At 27.6% G+C, this 21,128-nt stretch overlaps 5 protein-coding genes across 7 annotated transcripts in view; 4 read left to right on the top strand and 1 right to left on the bottom strand.

The window, feature by feature from the left end:
• The window catches only part of LOC130664478 (COP9 signalosome complex subunit 5), a 42,753-nt gene that overhangs the window by 14,838 nt on the left and 6,787 nt on the right, over window positions 1–21,128 (bottom strand). The window lies entirely within an intron of this gene.
• LOC130664471 (cationic amino acid transporter 3-like) lies at window positions 25–8,645 on the top strand. 3 transcript variants are annotated; one of them, XM_057464402.1, is made up of 10 exons: window positions 25–324; window positions 4,748–4,995; window positions 5,059–5,187; window positions 5,250–5,510; window positions 5,585–5,868; window positions 6,559–6,796; window positions 6,872–7,135; window positions 7,198–7,364; window positions 7,434–7,542; window positions 7,943–8,645. In XM_057464402.1, the coding sequence occupies exons 2-10, from the start codon at window positions 4,767–4,769 to the stop codon at window positions 8,062–8,064; spliced, it is 1,803 nt and encodes a 600-aa protein (XP_057320385.1). In that variant the 5' UTR covers window positions 25–324; window positions 4,748–4,766; the 3' UTR covers window positions 8,065–8,645. The 3 variants fall into 3 exon arrangements, with proteins under 3 accessions (XP_057320385.1, XP_057320386.1, XP_057320387.1); XM_057464403.1 differs by lacking the exon at window positions 25–324 and adding an exon at window positions 1,405–1,896; XM_057464404.1 differs by lacking the exon at window positions 25–324 and adding an exon at window positions 3,016–3,161.
• Window positions 8,905–11,008, top strand: LOC130664483 (uncharacterized). Its single transcript, XM_057464422.1, has 5 exons — window positions 8,905–8,927; window positions 9,003–9,239; window positions 9,989–10,254; window positions 10,336–10,484; window positions 10,559–11,008. Exons 2-5 carry the CDS (start codon window positions 9,022–9,024, stop codon window positions 10,787–10,789), a joined length of 864 nt encoding a protein of 287 aa, XP_057320405.1. The 5' UTR covers window positions 8,905–8,927; window positions 9,003–9,021; the 3' UTR covers window positions 10,790–11,008.
• LOC130664482 (uncharacterized) lies at window positions 13,014–14,938 on the top strand. The gene is made up of 4 exons (XM_057464421.1): window positions 13,014–13,362; window positions 13,980–14,245; window positions 14,321–14,469; window positions 14,544–14,938. The coding sequence occupies exons 1-4, from the start codon at window positions 13,145–13,147 to the stop codon at window positions 14,775–14,777; spliced, it is 867 nt and encodes a 288-aa protein (XP_057320404.1). The 5' UTR covers window positions 13,014–13,144; the 3' UTR covers window positions 14,778–14,938.
• Window positions 16,616–20,862, top strand: LOC130664484 (uncharacterized). The gene is made up of 4 exons (XM_057464423.1): window positions 16,616–16,972; window positions 17,185–17,456; window positions 17,513–17,676; window positions 20,603–20,862. The coding sequence occupies exons 1-4, from the start codon at window positions 16,755–16,757 to the stop codon at window positions 20,759–20,761; spliced, it is 813 nt and encodes a 270-aa protein (XP_057320406.1). The 5' UTR covers window positions 16,616–16,754; the 3' UTR covers window positions 20,762–20,862.

Below are 21,128 nucleotides of genomic sequence, written 5' to 3' on the forward strand. Positions count from 1 at the left end.
ATACAAAAGACATTTAAAAATTAATTTAGGTAGCTCGTAAATTATTATTAATTGTGTCATAAAAGTTAATTGAGTAGCAGAGTAGAGGAAGGCAGAACATTGAGGAAGTCAGTGAGAGAGTGAGAGGTGATCTGTCATGGAGGGAGATAATCAGATTTGTTGGGGTGAACAGGTGTACGATCCCGAGTTACTCATGAGTTTTACTGTTTAGTTCGCGCCAAGCTATCAGTCTGATTGCTTTTAAATTTATTTATTAAACGCTCGTTATCTTCAATTGAAACTAAATATTTTTTATGGATTTATTTTGCCTGTAAATTATAATCGGTAAGTTTATTAATTCAAAAATATTTTTTTAAAAAAAAGTTCATTAATTTTATTTATAATTTCTAAGTAAACTAATAAATTTTTTTTTTATTTTATCATTTGATATTTTATCATTTGATATTTTATCATTTGAATTTTATTTAAAAATTTTAAATATGGGATAAATATTTTTTACAATCTAATTAAATAATTAATAATTATAATCTAATTAATCAGATTAATTATGATTTATTTTCAAAAATTTCTTTTTGTAAGTAAAATTCATTTAAATAAAAATTTTTTTTATGAAAAAAAAGTTCATTAATTTTATTTATAATTTCTAAGTAAATTGATAAATTTTTTTTTTATTTTATCATTTGATTTTTTATCATTTAGAATTTTATTTAAAAATTTTAAGTACTGGATAAATATTTTTTTCAATCTAATTAAATAATTAATAATTATAATTTAATTAATCAGATTAATTATCATTTATTTTCAAAAATTTCTTTTTGTAAGTAAAATTCATTTAAATAAAAATTTTTTTTATGAAAAAAAAGTTCATTAATTTTATTTCTAATTTCTAAGTAAACTAATAAATTTTTTTTTTATTTTATCATTTGATATTTTATCATTTAGAATTTTTTTTTTAAATTTCAAGTACTGGATAAATATTTTTTACAATCTAATTAAATAATAATTATAATCTAATTAATCAGAGTAATTATCATTTATTTTCAAAAATTTTTTTTTAAGTAAAATTCATTTAAACAAAAATTTTTTTGTAATTCAATTTTATTTAAATAAATTGTTTTTTACGGAAATTTAAATAAAAAAAACTTTTTATTATTAATTATCCTCAGGATGTGGTGGCAAGTAAATTTATATTCTGTTATCACTAAAAAAAAATATATATAAATGCATACATAAAAATGTATATATATTTTCTTATAATAAATAAAATTTATCGGACCTTCCTCAACAATAACAAACAAAGTTGATTTATATGAACTTAATAATTTATGTATTTCTTTTACTTTGAAACTGAAGATAAAAAAAACAAATATAAATATAAGGATAAAATATTGTGGTATTATTATTATATAAAGAGCAATTATACCATAAAAGTGCGGATTGCACGAGTGATTTCTGAGTCATGAAAAAAAGAGACGTAGCGAAGGTCATAAATGTGCGACAATCCGTTGAAAAAAAATAAAAAATATTGATAAATTTATATCATTCCCTTAATATTTGCCGGTAAATTTTCCTATGACATAAATTGACTAGACTACATTTGAATAAATGCAATAATTATTATTTATTTATTTAAAATATATATAAATATATGAGATAATGCGCAATCTCATGAGTTTTCCAGTGTATCGGTTCCAGTCTACTGACCGATATCCTAATGACTAGACTGCAGTGAATGTTTTAACTCCATATATATAATATATATATATATATATATATTAACTAGTGATTAATAAATGTATCGTGATGAAGTTTATAAACAAGACATATATTTTTTTATCAATACAATGCAGCTGCATGAATAATAAAATTGTCTCGTCTTGAAGATTAAAAAAAAAAGTACGTAAGGTTTTATTGTTTTATTTGAGATGAAATTATATATTATATATTTTTAAAAATTTATCTCGTGTAGTATCTTTTGTCTTTGAGAGAACATACATTAGATTAAAGATTTTTAAATTATTAATCATTTAGAGATTAGTATCGTGAAAGTATTCAAGAGTTTCGCAGACTTTTATCATCTTCCCATTATCCGCTTATCAAACTTCAAAGATAGCAATAAAATTAAACATTTAAAAGTATTGTGTATTAAATTTAAAACCGAGACAAATTATCGTTCATGAACTTTACGTTATTTATTTGAGAAATATTTTTTTTACAACACCGCGGTATTTAATCTTGACCCCGTTCAATTTAAATAGGCGCGTTCGCGCCAAACGGTTTTGGCGGTCGAATTTCGGGTCCTCGACCAATATTCAAATTTTATGTTTTTTTTTTTTATCCAGATTTTTAGTGCGGAGTTTTTTTTTGTCAATTGAAAAAGCCCTTGAGTAATAATTATTACGACAGACGCAAATAAAAAGTGAAGTTAATTGACCTGAGATTTATAGCGCGACGCTATAAATATTTATATAATTATATATTTATAGTTTATATCCAAGGATTTATATATTTATTTACTTTTATGTAATGACAATACACAGATAAATTTATTAATTTTTTAAATTTTCGCGGTAATTAATTTTTTAAAAATTTAAAAAATTTAAATTTTTATAAAAATTATTTTGAAAATTTTTTTGACTTAAAAAGTCTTTTTTTTTAATAATTAATTTTTTAATAGAAATCAATTACTTGTAAAAAATTTTCATTCTCATATTTATAAAAAAAAAAAAAACTATTTTTAATAATTAGTAAGATTTATCTTTTATTTATTTATTTAGTTAATTAAGTCTAGTGTAATGATCTTGTATACATAAATATAACGATAAGAGATATTGCAAATATTTGTTCATTCAAATTTTTATTTTGCTGCAAAAAAAAGTTTTTTTAAAATTTCAAAATATGAAATTTTTCTTATTATTATTAAATAATGAAAGAAATATTTTCTTTCATAATTTTTTCCTTGATTACTTGCAAGTGTGATAACGTCATGTATAAAAAAAAATATCTTCTGACAGTGATTTTTATTATTATCGATATGAACGCGATAAATATTAAATGCTAATTGTGTACAAGCGCAAGTTTAACTCGCGAAGAAAAACTCCAAATATTTGGTATCAAATCTGGATATTTTATTTATCAATTCTAATTTTTTTTTTTTAATAGTAAGTAAATGTTTATTTTTTTCTAATTAATTGATTAATCAAAATGAGTAATTAATTACAACTGACAGATTAAATATTTATAAGAAAAATAATTGGCGGGAAAATAAAATTAATTATTTATGTTTAAAAATAGAATATGATTACTTGTGTATACATTGATATATATATATATATATATATATATATATATATATATATATATATATATATTTCCTTGTATGTAACTACGGTTCAAAAAAGTACAAAGTACAATTGTTACTTTTATCAACAATTTTTTCTATGAATATTTTTTTTATAAATTTTTCTTAATCAGTCAAAATTATGATTCAATTCAAAATAAATAAATAAATTTGCAATTCAACAATAAAAATTATAAATTATCTATATATTTTTTTTAGACATATTTATAAATATTTTCTGTTAAATTTAAAAATTTAATGAGAAAAATAAAATTTTTTTTCTTATGCATAATTTATGTTAATTTTTTAATTATCTAAGAAGTTTTGAATAACAAAAGTAACATGCATTCATAAATAAATAATACAATAATTATTTTAAATTAAGTGTTCAAGGATATTTTTAATTATTTTTTTTATTTTTATTACAAGGAAAGGCAATAAATAAAATTTTATTGCGCAGACGTCAGTTATTTAAAAAAATTATTTACATTTTAATATTTTTTCTGATGGACTAGGACTCTGTCATTTTTGCTGCCGCTGATAATTTAAAAATAATAAATGATTGTAATTAAAATTTAAAAAAATTCAAATCTTTACTGCTAATGATAAGTCATTAACTTATAACTTTATTACTTTCAAATTAGAATGTTTTATATTTATAACAATCACTCAAGGACAATTCGTAATATTTATCTATTAATTAGCAAATTGACTTTCATTAATTTCAAATATTTTATTTTTAAAATCTCGGTGTCGATTTCATTTCGTCCTTAGAAATTTTGTAATCGACTCATGGTTTTAATGATAAAACCGACAAGGACAAGAAGCTTTCCAATTTACTTTTATATGCAGGAAGACGTAATTGTATAAATAGTGTATGGAATTCTAATTACATCGAGTACAACATAATATATATTGGGATACAATAAATAATTGTTATCATTTTACGCGTAATATTTTTAAAAAACTTTACTTTTGTTATTTAAATAAAATAGATTATCAGTAATTTCATGATTATTATTATTGTCTGTCTATTCTAGAATAAATAATATCAGTAAATATATACATATATATATGTATTTGTCGAGAAATAGAAGATAAATAATAAAACGGAATGTAAAGAAGAAATTTAAAAAAATATGGCGGCAAAATCGAAAATTTATAGGCCGCGTTCATTGACATTTCAAATATTTTTTAATACTTGAGCTGATAAAATAATAATTTTAAAGTTCATAATTTAAATATTGATAATTTATCAGTAATTTGTATGCTAGTTTGTTGCTGACCAATGAATTTTTTCGATATAATAATTAATTGGTCTGTAAAAATGAAATTTAAAAAGCGCGGGCTTTTTAAATTTTTAAAATTTGACATGAGTGATAATTTCGAATTTTTTCATTTAATTAGGGATCAAAATTAACGTACGATGACAACAAAATTATGGAAAGCGTTTTCGAGAAGAAGAGTTGACGATGACCTGGAAGGAAAAGGTGAACTGGCGCGAGTGCTGGGATTATTTGACTTGACAGCACTGGGAGTTGGCGCGACTTTGGGGTTGGGGGTTTACGTTCTCGCAGGAAGTGTAGCAAAAGAAACTGCCGGTCCTGCTGTTTGCATTTCATTTCTCATCGCTGCATTTGCGTCAGCTCTCGCGGGTAAGCGAAAATTATTTCAAAATTTTTATAAATTTTTTTATTGATAATTTATTTTTACCACAGGTTTATGTTACGCCGAGTTCGCTTCGCGAGTACCCAAAGCAGGATCCGCATATGTCTATAGTTACGTTACCGTTGGAGAATTTATCGCTTTCGTCATTGGCTGGAATCTCATCCTCGAGTATGTAATTGGTGAGTTTTGTAACGAAGAAGTTCTCTGTATTTAATTTCAATTTGTAAAATTAATTCTTCAGGTACTGCGAGTGTTGCTCGAGGTCTCAGTAATTACGTCGACTCCTTGATTGACAATAAGATGAGAAATTATTTTTTTTCGATTATGCCAATAGAGGTGTCATTTCTCTCAGACTACCCGGATTTTTTTGCTTTCGGTGTAGTCATGCTACTCATTATTCTTCTTTGTGTCGGAGTACAAGAGTCGTCGTACCTCAATATGGGATTTACGGCAATTAATTTGGTGACGATTTTAATTGTCATTGTCGCGGGATCTATCAAAGGTAAGCAGCAGTCAGCGAACCAATAAAACGACGGAATTTAAAATAATAAAATGGTTTTCATGTAAACTTTGCAGCTGATCCGGCAAATTGGAACATCGACCCGGCGAAAATTCCTCCAGAGTTCAAAAATGCTGGGACCGGTGGATTTATGCCCTTTGGAATAAGCGGAGTTATGATCGGAGCGGCGAAATGTTTCTATGGATTCGTCGGGTTCGACGCGGTCGCCGCCACGGGAGAAGAAGCGAAAAATCCACAAAAAACAATTCCGCTTGCAATAATAATTTCTCTTGCTGTCATCTTCGCGGCCTACTTCTCTATCTCTACAGTTCTTACGATGATGTGGCCTTACTATGACCAAGTCAGTCAATAAAATAAAAATAAAATCCTGTACACGGAAAGAAAATTATGGCAGCGGTTCCCATAATTTTGTGAAATTTTTTCCTATACCATCATAGGAATTACGACCATAAATTATGGGAGCGGTCCTATAATTATAGGAATGTTTCCCATAATTATAGGAATAGTTCCTATAATTATGGGAATGATACGCATAACACTATAGGAATGGTTCCTATAATTATAGGAATAGTTCCTATAATTTATAGGAATACTTTCTATAATATTATGGGAATGGTTCCCATATTATCATGAAAAAATTAATTTAAAGAAGTGTGGTAATCACTTCTACAATACACAGAAATATTATTAAACATAAAAACAAAAATTCAAACATTGAAAAAAAAAAATCGTATTTGGCAAAAAAACATTAAAATTTTTAACAGGAATTTTTTGTCAGCACAAAACATTCAAGAAAATTCAAATTTTGGGAAATTTCTACACTATAGTGCAAAAAAAAAATTTTATGATATTATAGGGATTGTTCCCATAACATTATGGGAATAGTTCCCATAATATTATAGGAATAGTTCCTATACCAATATGGGAACCATCCCCATAATGCATAGCAAAACTTCCCATAATTTTCTTTCCGTGCAGTCATCACTTAAGGATTTAATTTAAATAAATAAATTATTTTTTTTGGCAACAGGATTCAGAAGCGCCATTTCCTTATGCCTTCCAGCAAATTGGCTGGCCGGCAATTATGTGGATCGTTAATGTCGGCGCTGTCTTTGCTCTCTGCACTAGTCTTCTCGGCGCAATGTTCCCACTTCCTCGAATTCTCTATGCCATGGGAAGTGACGGGGTGATTTTTAAATTTCTTGCCAAAGTTGACAGAAGAACTCAGACACCAATACTAGGAACAATCGTTTCCGGTCTACTAATAGGTACCAATAAAATCTAATTTACCCCCAATTTAATGTCCGAAGATATAAAAAAAAAATATTTATATTCTATTCCAGGTTTAATGACTCTCATGTTCAATCTCGAGCAACTGATCGACATGATGTCCATTGGAACCCTGCTGGCGTACACCATAGTCGCCATTTGCGTCCTTCTCCTCAGGTACCAGAAGACAAATCAAACTGTAAAACTTCCCGCCAGTACGATGTTGGAAGATGATCTGTCCCCATTAGATTATTTTAAACGGATCTTCAATATCTACAACCAGAAAGTCGCCACCAAGTTATCCAGCAGAGTCGCCAGCTGGGGTGTCTTCGTCTTCTGTAAGTCATATTTCTTCTCTGGCTTATTTCTACTAACTAACGAATATACTTTTTGTCCACAGCAATTTCAGTATTTATCCTGGGTGTGATTATCACCCACACAAGCTTTGAAAATAATCCATTGAATATATTTACATATATAATTTTAACATTGATTGTTTTGATTATCATTTTTACTGTCATTGCCATCAGCAGACAACCGGTCGATCCAATATCCCTCGACTTTAAAGTAATTCAAAAAATATTTTTTTTCGCGGGATTTATTTGAATATTATATTTGATTTATTTATTTAAATAGGTTCCATTTGTGCCGATCGTTCCTTGCTGCAGTATATTTATAAATTTATTTCTCATGCTGCAACTCGACGTTTTTACATGGATACGATTTGTCGTGTGGATGATTATAGGTAATTATTATTTATATAATTTATATATTAATTACTACGGAGTAGTAATAGAGGTGCCGTTTTGGACACTTGAAAAATTTGAAAAAAATAATATGACACTAAAGTTAGCCGACGTCTAACAATTTTTTGATTTTTTTTAGACGTTAAATTATAAAAAAAAAAAAATGATAAAATTGCACCTGTGGTTTTTTTAATTTTCTGCAGGCATATTTTTAGTTTTAATTTTTTTGTAATTGATTTGGTGAAAAAAAAATCCGAAAATTTTTAATTATCTGCTAACTTCAGGATCATAAAAATAATTTGTAGAATAAGCAATGACGCAATCAATTTTTTAAATGTCTACGGAGATATTTTTATCTACTCCGGAAAAGAGAAAATTAATTTTTAAATATTTTTTTAGGTTTTTGTATCTACTTCTTCTATGGAATTCGATACAGCTTGCAAGGCCAACGTGATAGATTACTAACTAATCCACCACCTCATGCATACACAAATCCTGTGAGATTAGTAACTAAGTTTTGAAAAAAAAAAAAATTTGAATTACAAACTCATCAAAATTTTATGAGTGAGAAAGTAACAGACATTTGGCAATTTTTTAAATTTTGAAATAAATTAAATAAAAATAAAAAAATGCGCATTGACGGAATTTCAAAATCTGTGTGCGCATTTTTAAATTTTTTAAATTGTCTAGGTCGTTTATTTGTAATTTAAAATTTATCTCGTGTCTGCTACGTTCACACTCGTGATATTTTATCAGCGGTAAAAGTTTATACAGTAAAATGTATAAAGCCCAGCAATGAAAGTTGCATTATGTAAAAAAAATTAAGAAAGAGATATAAACTCAAAGCTTTATTGATTATCAATATTACTATTGACATGACCGTTTTTTTGACGGTTTACTTTTGTAAATACTTTTTATATTATTAAATAATTATAATTTATTCGTCTTATCTCTTGCTGTATATACGTTAATGTAAATAGTAAAGAGACATGTGTATATAATTATTATTGCAGCTACAAATATGTATCTGTTTATAAAGATTCAAATATTATTATTATGTATTTTATGCAAAATATACAATGGATTTCTTAAAATATACGTCGGCTGATTTTTTTCTATGAATTTTTATTGCGCGAAATATTTAAAATTCTATTTTTAGAAGACTGTGTGCACTCAGCAAACAAAAATGTTTGTTTAGATAATTAAAATAGTGATAATAATTTTGAAAAGATAATGAATTCGCTTAACTATGCATTTGATAAAGAAAAAATGCGGAACTCGAAAAAGAATAATTCAAAAAATTAATTCCTCAGCACGTAGTTGAGTTTCGTATAAAAGTTTGAATATTTTTTGAGACCGCAGTAGATATTTTTGACGATTCAAGGCAAGTTCGAATATTTTAAAAAATTTTTTACTTTATTAATTAACTAAAAAATTTTGGTTTGTTTTTTTTATCTAGATTTAAAAAAAAATAAAAAATGTTGCGGTTGTTAAACATTTTCATAGCCGTTGTATTTATAAATAAATCGATAAATATGTGTCTGGCAGAGCCACCAGATATACATCTCGATAATGTAAACTTCGTAGTTGGAATTTTCGAAGACAATCCTGTTGATCCTGGTCGATTGAACTATGTGGGTCAGGGCGTTATGGTTCATCACAGATCTGTTCTTACAGCATCGATTAATTTGTTTGAGTATGAATAATGAATTATTATTTTTTATTGTAATCGTTAGTTCATATATTAAATTATTTTTCAAAATTTTAATACCCTCATTAGGGTGGGCCGAAAATTCGCTTTTTTTGAATTTTCATTATTAATACCAAAAATATTTTTTTTTGTACAAAAAAAAAGTTTTAGGTAGATATCTTAGGCTCGCCAAATCCCGCTAAAGTTAGAAGTTGTTTAAAATTTTTACAGATTCAAAACAGGAGCTCTGAAAATTTTACATTCTTTCCAAAACTCTGAAAAAATTTGATCAAGTCTTGAGAATTCTAATATTTAGTCAAATTTTGAAAATATTCTGGAAGAATTTTTAGGACTTGTTAAAATTTTGACCGGAAAATTCTTAACTTTAGTAGATTTTTCAGAATAACTTTGAAAAAAATTTTTTATTGACATGAAAATTTTCTGCCCGAAATTTCAATTGAATCTTAATAATTTTTTTGAAAAACTCACAAAATTTGACATCTCAAGACAGTTTCCATCGGGAATAAAAATATTTTTGAAAAATTATGGGTTTATGTCGTCAGGAATTTTGATAATTATTAATCTAATTACCGTAAAAAATATTATAATATTATACTGAACTTTGAAGGAGAATCTGTCTTTCATATAATGAACGCAGAATTTAAATTTTCAAATTTACTGTCTTATTTTTTTCATTTCATACCAAAATTATTCAGTCAATTATCGAATCACTTAATCGTTAAATTTAAATTTAGAGATATGGAACTACTTATTCGAGTATACTCTTGGTCAAAAACATCAAATAACGATTTTCAAGCATCAAAACGTACTTTTCTTGAACGTGCAGTGCAGAATATTATAAGATTTGAAGAGGCGCCGGAAATCGCTGCACTATATTTGGAAAAACCTGTCAATGGTATCCCATTTATTAAGGAACTAAATTATGATACCTTCGACACCCACAATACGAATAATGAATGTGCTTTAGTTAAATTTAAATTGAACAAAGCATTTACCAAAAGTAAGTCATTATTATTAATAATTACCCTTAAAATTTTTTAATAATGGTGTCAATTGATTGGTCTAATAAATAACTTTACAGTTCAAGTTAAGCAGCGGCGTGTAAAGCCACTGGGTAGTTTTAAAGAGAGAGGATGTAGTGAAAATACTGTTTCTAAAATTGATGATTTGTATTCATCTGACGTAAAAAATTACTTCTGTGTTTTAGAAACTGGAAAGAAAAATTGCCATGTGAGTATTATAATTAAAATTAATATTTTTTTAAGTATATATTTAATTTTCAAATATGAAAAATTATTTTTTAGACACAAGCAGGAGCAGCACTGATCTGTGAGTCACATCTGAATCCAGGAGATAAATATTTGGCAGGGATTAATATTTTGAAGGACAATTGCGAACTGATGTTTGCTAATACGCAAATTTTAATTAACTCAATCTATAGAAAGAAAAAAGGGCGAGGACAGTCTTCAAGCCCGGAGGAAGGAAACGTCGAGGCTAAGCTGCCTAATTCACCGTTTTTTGAATTTCTTCATTGAAAACATAATTTGGTTTAATAAAAAATATACCTTCCTTATTTTTAACAATTTTGGTTCAAGTGAAAAATATTTTTGGCAACACGATTGGTCAGCGAAATTAAAAAAAAAAAATTATGTTGAAGAAGACGAATTTTATTTTAAATTTTGATGTAATGATATAATTAATTTTATATCTAATAAGGTTTCTGTAAAACAATAATTAATAAATTAGAGATATTGATTAAAAAATTTTTTGAAATTTTTATTTAAATAGTCGACCTGATAAAATGTAATTTGTCAATTAAATTTAATTAGCCAAAAACCGATTAAAAATATATTCTGAACATTGGGGAGGGGGGGGGGGGTAATTACTGTGACCGGATAAAAATTATTTTTACTGATAGTGATTAAATTGCACCCATATTTCTGTATTCGTTTATTACTTCTAAAGTATTTGACACAGCGAGATTAAAGTCATAGATTATTAACTAATCCACCACCTCATGCATTCACAAATCCTGTAGGATTAGTAACAATGGTTAAAAAAAAAAAAATTTGAATTACAAACTCATGGATATTTCACCTTTTTTAGTCAGCGGTAAAAATTCAAACTGTAAAATGTATAAAGTTCAGCAATGAAAGTTGCATTATATAAAAAAAAAATTAAGAAAGAGACATAAACTCAAAGCTTTATTGATTATCAATATTACTATTGACATGACCGTTTTTTTTACGGTTTACTTTTGTGAATACTTTTTATATTATTAAATAATTATAATTTATTCGTCTTATCTCTTGCTGTATATACGTTTATGTAAATAGTAAAGAGACATGTATATTAGGGTGATCCAAAAAATAACAAACTTTTTTTTTTTCTTCCAAACAGGTTGAAAAGTTTCATTTAGATAAAAAAAGACGCCTGTGAAAATTAGAGCTCTTAATATTAACATTAAGAGGTTCCTCATCGCACTTTTCTATTTTCCATAAGAATAACATGGGAAAAATTTTTTTTGCGTCTTCTGATTTTTATAAGTAGCTAACGATGCGTCATAGGAATAATTGGCAGGCATATTTTTGTAGGGAATTGAATGCTCTTCAAAAAAAGATTCTTATCATTTTTTGAGGAATCTATTTGTTCAAAAGTTATTTGAGGTTGAAGTCAAATTCATATTAAATTTTGAGATTTTCTTACTTTTCCGGCGAAACTATCAGACTTATTACAAAATATCATTAGACCTTTTTTGTAGACAATTTTATTCCCTAAAAGTTATTTCTAATAAAGTTTTTTCATATTCCGCATTGTTTTATAGTGATGTTTATTCTAATGTCAAGCTCGTGAAATCGATCAGAAGACTATTTTTTTATGAGCATGACATTAAAATAAAAATAACTAGAAAATAATGCGGAATATGAAAAAACTTTATTAGAAATAACTTTTAGGGAATAAAATTGTCTACAAAAAAGGTCTAATGATATTTTGTAATAAGTCTGATAGTTTCGCCGGAAAAGTAAGAAAATCTCAAAATTTAATATGAATTTGACTTCAACCTCAAATAACTTTTGAACAAATAGATTCCTCAAAAAATGATAAGAATCTTTTTTTGAAGAGCATTCAATTCCCTACAAAAATATGCCTGCCAATTATTCCTATGACGCATCGTTAGCTACTTATAAAAATCAGAAGACGCAAAAAAAATTTTTCCCATGTTATTCTTATGGAAAATAGAAAAGTGCGATGAGGAACCTCTTAATGTTAATATTAAGAGCTCTAATTTTCACAGGCGTCTTTTTTTATCTAAATGAAACTTTTCAACCTGTTTGGAAGAAAAAAAAAAAGTTTGTTATTTTTTGGATCACCCTAATGTATATAATTATTATTTCAGCTACAAATATGTATCTGTTTACAAAGATTCAAATATTATTATTATATATTTTATGCAAAATAAATAATGGATTTCTTAAAATATACGTCGGCTGATTTTTTGCTATTTTTTTTTTCTATAAATTTTTATTGCGCGAAATATTTAAAATTCTATTTTTAGAAGACTGTGAGCACTCAACAAACAGAAATATTCGTTTAGATAATTAAAATAGTGATAATAATTTTGAAAAGATAATGAATTCGCTTAACTATGCATTTGATAAAAAAAAAATGCGGAACTTGAAGAGGAATAATTCAAAAAATTAATTCCTCAACACGTAGTTGAGTTTCTTATAAAAGTTTGAATATTTTTAGAGACTGCAGTAGATATTTTTGACGATTCCATGCAAGTTCGAATATAAAGAATCATAATTTTTTTTTAATTTTTACTTTATTAATTAATTAAAAAATTTTGCTTTGTTTTTTTTATCTACAGAGTTTTAAAAAAATAAAAAATGTTGCGGTTGTTAAAAATTTCCATAGCCGTTGTATTTATAAATAAATTAATAAATATATGTCTGGCAGAGCCACCAGATATACATCTCGATAATGTAAACTTCGTAGTGGGAATTTTCGAAGACAATCCTGTCGATCCTGGTCGATTGAAGTACTTGGGTCAGGGCGTTTTAGTTAATCACAAAACTGTTCTTACAGCATCGATTAATTTGTTTGAGTATGACTAATAAGTTGTTATTTTTTATTGTAATCGTTAGTTCATATATTAAATTATGTTTCAAAATTTTAACACCTTCATCCTTGTAGAAATTTTTTTCTGCGAAAAGTTGAAATAATTTTTGCAGACTCAAAACATGAGCTCTGAAGATTTCACTTTCTTTCTAAAACTCTGAGAAAGTCTGATCAAGTCCTGAGAATTCCAATATTTAGTAAAATTTTGAAAATTTTCTGGAAGAATTTTTAGGACTTGTTAAAATTTTGACCGGAAAATTCTTAACTTTAGTTGATTTTTCAGAATAACTTTGAAAAAAATTTTAGGATATTTACAATTTTTCTAGAAAACTCGAAAAATTTCACATCTCAAGACAGTTTCCGTAAAGAATAAAAATATTTTTGAAAAATTATGGGTTTATGTCGCCAGGAATTTTGATAATTATTAATCTAATTACCGTATAAAATGTAGTATAATATTATACTGTACTTTGAAGGGAAATCTAACTCTCATATAGCGAACGCAGAATTTTAATTTTAATATTTACTGTCTTTTTTTTTCATTTTATGCCAAAATTAATCAAGTCATTTATCGAATCACTTAATCATTAAATTTAAATTTAGAGATATGGAACTACGTATTCGTATATACGTTTGGTCAAAAACATCAAACAACGATTTTCAATCATCAAATCTTAAATTTTATGAACGTACTGTGCAAAATATTATGATTTTTGACGAGGCGCCGGAAATCGCTGCACTATATTTGGAAAAACCTGTCAATGGTATCATATTTATTTGGGAACGAAATTATGATACCTTCGACACCCACAATACGAATAATGAATGTGCTTTAGTTAAATTTAAATTGAACAAAGCATTTACCAAAAGTAAGTTATTAATAATTACCCTTAAGATTTTTTTTAAGAAGTGCTAATTGATTGGTCTAATAAATAATTTTACAGTTCAAGTTAAGCAGCGGCGTGTAAAGCCACTGGGTAATTTTAAAGAGAGAGGATGTAGTGAAAATACTGTTTCTAAAATTAGTGATTTTTATTCATCCGACGTAAAAAATTACTTCTGTGCTTTAGAAACTGGAAAGAAAAATTGCCATGTGAGTGTTACAATTAAAATTAATATTTTTTTAAGTATATATTTAATTTTCAAATATGAAAAATTATTTTTTAGACACAAGCAGGAGCAGCTCTGGTCTGTGAGTCACGTCAGAATCCAGGACAATATTATTTGGCAGGGATTAATATTTTGAAGGACAATTGTGAACTGATGTTTGCTAATACGCAAATTTTAATCAATTCAATCTACAGGAAAAAAAAAGGGCGAGGACAGTCTTCAAGCCCGGAGGAGGTCGGAAACGTCGAGGCTAAGCTGCCTAATTCACCGTTTTTTCAATTTCTTCATTGAAAACATAATTTTGTTTGATAAAAAATAAACTTTCCTTATTTTTAAATACTTTTGTTTAAGTGAAAAATGTAGAATACGAATTTTATTTTAAATTTTGATGTAATGATATAATTAATTTTATATTTGATAGGGTTTCTGTAAAAGATAATTAATAAATTAGAGATATTGATTTAAAAATCTTTTGAAATTTTTATTTGAATAATCAACCTGACTAATTGTAACCTGTCAATTAAATTTAATCATCCAAAAACAAATTAAAAATATATATGGAACATGAGGGAGGGGGGGGGGGGGGGGCAAAATGACTGTGACCGGATCAAAATTATTTCTACTGATAGTGATTAAAATTGCACATATATTATTATTAATTATTATGTTTGCTGTTAGTTATTTAATATATATGAATGCTAATGCATTCATATATTCTTTGATTGGTGTTTTAATATTTTTTTAATCTTCAATGGCATACCAATCCTATTTATTGTAATATTTGGCTAGCCTCTCTGTGCTAGCACGACAATTACTTTTTATTTCAAAAACGGTTTCGCCCCGAATATTCGACAGAGAGGCTAGCCAAATATTACAATAAATAGGATTGGTATGCCATTGAAGATTAAAAAAATATTAAAACACCAATCAAAGAATATATGAATGCATTAGCATTCATATATATTAAATAACTAACAGCAAATAAATATAAGAGGCATTAAACATTGAATGGAGAAAAAATTCCATTTTTTTCCAAATTTGGAAAAAAATGGAATTGGGTATAAAATTTAACATCAATTAAACGGTCTAAAGTAGAATATACTTGCATCAACTTTACTGATGAGCCCAGCAAGTATATTCAGGGCGAAACCGTTTTTGAAATAAAAAGTAATTTTTGATGCTAGCACAGAGAGGCTGGCCAAATATTACAATAAATAGGATTGGTATGCCATTGAAGATTAAAAAAATATTAATTATTATGATTATTATAACGTAAGAATCTTTATGTTTGAATTGTTACTATAAATACTATAGAGTTAATAATATAAATGAATTGTTAAACATTTGATTAAGTTTCTGTATTTGTTTATTTCTTCTAAAGCATTTGACACAGCTTGCGAGATCAAAGTCATAGATTATTAACTAATCCACCACCTCATGCATACACAAATCCTGTGAGATTGGTAACAAAGTTTAAAAAAAAAAATTTGAATTACAAACTCATGGATATTTCACCTTTTTTAGTCAGCGGTAAAAATTTAAACTGTAAAATGTATAAAGCCCAGCAATGAAAGTTGCACTATGTAAAAAAAATTAAGAAAGAGATATAAACTCAAAGCTTTATTGATTATCAATATTACTATTGACATGACCGTTTTTTGACGGTTTACTTTTGTAAATACTTTTTATATTATTAAATAATTATAATTTATTCGTCTTATCTCTTGCTGTATATACGTTTATGTAAATAGTAAAGAGACATGTGTATATAATTATTATTGCAGCTACAAATATGTATCTGTTTATAAAGATTCAAATATTATTATTATGTATTTTATGCAAAATATACAATGGATTTCTTAAAATATACGTCGGCTGATTTTTTTCTATGAATTTTTATTGCGCGAAATATTTAAAATTCTATTTTTAGAAGACTGTGTGCACTCAGCAAACAAAAATGTTTGTTTAGATAATTAAAATAGTGATAATAATTTTGAAAAGATAATGAATTCGCTTAACTATGCATTTGATAAAGAAAAAATGCGGAACTCGAAAAGGAATAATTCAAAAAATTAATTCCTCAACACGTAGTTCGGTTCCGTATAAAAGTTAGAATATTTTTTGAGACCGCAGTAGATATTTTTGACGATTCAAGGAAAGTTCGAATATAAAGAATCATAATTTTTGAAAAAATTTTACTTTATTATTTAATTAAAAATAAAATATATCTAAAATTTTTTTCGTTTTTAATCTAGACGTTTAAAAAAAATGTTGCGGTTGTTTAAATTTTTTGTAGTCGTTATGCTTATGCATAAGTCAATAAATATATGTCTGGCAGAATCACCAGATATATATATAAATGATGTAGACTTCGTAGTGGGAATTTTCGAAGACAGTCCTGGTAATCCTGGTCGATTGAAGTATTTGAATCAAGGCGTTTTAATTAGAAGACGACTTGTACTCACAACATCAGTTTATGTGCTTTGGTACCGTTTACAAATTTTTATTTTATATATAAACTATTTATAAACATTTTTTTCATTTTAACTTATCATTTATTTGAATATTTTTATGTTATTCTTTTAGCAACAGATTTTTATTTATTTATGTCGCATTAAATTTAAATTTTATTTACTATCGAAATTGTATTTACTCACTAACAGGAAAATTAATTCGTTTCTTTAAAATATTATTGAAGGAAACGCAATTTAAAAGTCCGTACTTATGCTTGGCGAAAAAAAGCTGGAACCCGAAACGACCACAAAGCTGATGAATCTTTTTACATACAACACAATGTTGAGGAAAATGAGGTCTTTCCCGAAATGACTAAAATTTCTTTTTTAATTTTGGAAAAAAGTCATAACGATGATGCACAATATATTAACTACGTAAACTACAATGGCGGTGAATTGCTCAGTCCGGGAGATAGATGCGCTTTAGTGAAATTAAAATGGAATAATGGAATAAGAGGTAAAAATAAATTCAATTTTTTAATTCAACGATAATTAATGGTATTTATTGTTTAGAATCACCGAATCGTCAGATAAAAGTCAAGCAGCGACATATACAGTCACCTTTTTATTATCTAGAAAAAGGATGCCCTAATACTTTTTCTGAACTTAAGACAAATTATTCACCTGGCTCAGAATATTATTTTTGTATTGAAGAAACCGGAAAAAAAAATTGTAATGTAAGTTTAATTATTTATTAGCGAGTTGTAGTGTACGGCCTCTATAATTATGACTTTTTTACACTTTTATTTTCAACTGCCTTTTTTTTATTATCTGCATTTTACGGAAAGTGAGGAAGCTCGTTTTGTTGCTTTTCCATTCAAATTTTCAATTCTATTTCCTCCTTTTCCTACCGACTTTTGCGACTAGGGCCGTCTTTTTACACTGTACTGCATATGCTTGTGAGCATTCAAAGCCCACCATAACTATCAAGAAAATCCTAGAAAACCTGGTCTACAAGCCCCCCTTCCTTTTTTTAACTTCCCGCTAAGAAAATCGACGATTTTCGAAAAATTGGGAAGTTATTGTTTTCACCCCGATTTTCGAAAGTCGAGTTTTCATCAGATGTCGACGTTTTGAGGTCCTAGGAAGCTATTCTGACTATTTTCAGAATGATGTCCGAGTGTATGTATGTATGTGTGTGTGTGTGTGTGTGTGTGTGTGTGTGTGTGTGTGTGTGTGTGTGTGTGTGTGTGTGTGTGTGTGTGTGTGTGTGTGTGTGTGTGTGTGTGTGTGTGTGTGTGTGTGTAAACTCTTTGTAACTTTTTAACTAATGAATCGATTTGGATGGTTGAGGTGGCAATCGAAGGAGCTTGTTGGCCCTCAACTTTCCTGAAAATTCCAGATCATTTGATCGAGCAGACTCGAAAATATTGGCGAATTACGAAAAAAAAAAAAATTTTTTTTTTAGTTTTTCAGTGATTTCTCAGAAACGACTCAAACGATCAATTTCAAAATCTAATCAGCTCTAGAACTTTATAAGCCGCGTCGAATGCCACCTCAACCATCTCAATCGGTTAATTTGTTCGAGAGATATCGATGGCGAAAGAAATGATAGAAAACGTTTTTTTTCGATTATCTTTGAAGTGACTCATCCGATCAATATTAAAATTTAATCAGCTCTAGAATTCAAAAAAACGCGCCGATTGCCACCTCAAACGTCAAAATCGGTCGATTAGTTCAAAAGATATCGGCGCTGAAAAGTTAAAAAAATAACATTTTATGTTATTTTTTCCAGATAAATCAAAATACAATGTGCTAAAATGTGTCTGAAATCATACCAACTCTTTCTCTTTATAGTCTCTTCCGATCATCAGATAATGTCATATATAACTTGTTCCTTAGTTTTAAACATATTGTCAGCAAAAAATAGAAAAACACAGTTTTTAATGTTTTTCTCGGATATTCCATATATTATTGCTCTGACGTAAGTCAAAACTCATTCAAATCTTGATTTTGATGACTGAAATTGATTTCTGCCTGAACACATTTATTTGTGAGAACATAATCGATAATAAAAATTTGAAAGCCGCTTCTTCATTAATGATTCTCGATTCATTAATTTTCAAATTCTAGCATAAAACGTAACTTGTTAGAGCTTGAAAAGCTCATAAAAAAATGATTCCATGTAATAGCATTTTCGAGCTCGAAGAGCTCGAAAATATATTCACTGTGATATTTTCAAGCTCCTTGAGCTCGAAAACAGCGGGAAGTTTTGGGGCTGGCCCGCAGGGTCAACCGACGCCCAGATTTTTTTGTTAGAAGTTTATTTATTATTGCCAAAAATAAATAGTCTTACAAAATTATGAAGTAAATAAACTAAATAAAAATCTTCTTAAATCTATTATAAATTAGAGATAACTCTGGCTGGTGTCAGCAGCGCTCGGTTTCTAACAATCTTTTTATAAAATATTTAAATACTCAATTAAATTGAAGATAATAAGGTTTATTTATCTTTAAATCACTTTTTGATAAGCTGTATGGGAAAAAAGAGCATTAATTAAAAAAACCCTAGCTTAAATCACATAATTTTGACTTATTACTAACTTAATACTAATTTTGTACATATTTACATATTTACATGAGAACCCGGGTCAAAAATAAAACTTGATTCAGGCTCGCTTCGCCTTACTTTCTTTTGGAGTTATCGATTTGCCGACGATTTCTCGATAAGATCTCGACTTTTTCGACTTAAATTTAATTTTTTTAAACTTTTTGAACTTTTTTCATCTTAGTTTAAACTTATTCGTCTTTACTTTGAGCACGATAGTCATTCACATTACTTTTGACTTGCTAAACCAAGTCGAAAAAAAGTCATTTATTCGCCTTACTTTCGCCTTAATATATAAAAATTATTTCACCTTAGTTCTGACCTTTTCGACTTATAATTTAAGTCGAATAAGTACATCAAGTCAGTTTCGACTTGATTTAGACTTTTTCGCCTTACATTTTAAGTCGAATAAGTCTAAACCAAGTAAATTTCGACTTGATTTCAACTTTTTCGTCTTAAATCGTGACTAAGTAAGCCAGTTAAGTCTAAACCAAGACGAAAACTTAATATATTTCATACCTCCGTAAAAAAAGTCGAGTTTGTCTTGTGAAAAACGGCTCCAAATTTCGACTTAGTAAACCAAATCTAAATCAAGTTTTATTTTTGACCCGGGAAGGCACTTATTATAATAATAATTATAATATTTTATCTCATTTGGTTTAGTTTATTTTAAATAAAGTGTGTATTTTAGTTATTAACTCGTCTAAGGTTATGTAAGATGGCTTTCTTTTGAATCAGTTCTCTGTATTCTGTTGAGTTTTTATCGGTCTACCAATATTTTTCTGCATCCAGCCTCTGGAAGTCAGCTTGGTCTTTTCTTGGGATGATGGTCGAGTGAATGTTTGGCTTAGATTTGAACGTGTTCAAATCTATGGCAAGCCCCCCTTCCTTTTCCAACCCCGTGGCGATTTTCCGAAGCAGCGACCTGGGACATGATGGAAAAAATCCTTTTCTCGTCGAGGCTCGAACCCATGGACTTGAAGACTCTCTCGAGCCTGGCGCTCGAGAAAATAAAATTTTTGAATAAATAAATAAATTTATTTATTTTATTACAGCCGTATCCAGGAGCAGCTTTAGTTTGCGAGTCTCATGAACAAATAGGATACTACTACTTGGCAGGAATTGAAATTATGCGAAATAATTGTCAACTTATGTTTGCAGATACGCAAACATTAGAAGATTCTATTGAAACTTTGATAGAACATTTGTCTTAAAGAATTAAAATTTCATTTTATTTTACTTTTAATTTTGATGTAATGATATAATTCATTTACGTTTATGTAAAACGATAATCGATAAATTATAAACTGATTGAAAAATTGTTTAAAACTTTCATTTAAAAAGTCAACCTGAATAACTCTGACCTGTCAATTAAATTTAATTGTCCAAAAAAGACTAAAAGAATAAATTAATGATTGAGGGGGAGGGTAAAATTACTGCGACCGGTTCAAAATTATTTTTACTGATAGTGATTAAATTGTACATATATTATGCTGATTACAATCGTTATCCTTGAGTTGATAGATAGCTCGTCAATGCATTTTTTTTTAAATGACGCAACAAAACGTTATTACAATTATA

Source organism: Microplitis mediator, chromosome 3, assembly GCF_029852145.1.
Source record: "Microplitis mediator isolate UGA2020A chromosome 3, iyMicMedi2.1, whole genome shotgun sequence".
Taxonomy (NCBI): Eukaryota; Metazoa; Arthropoda; class Insecta; order Hymenoptera; family Braconidae; genus Microplitis; species Microplitis mediator.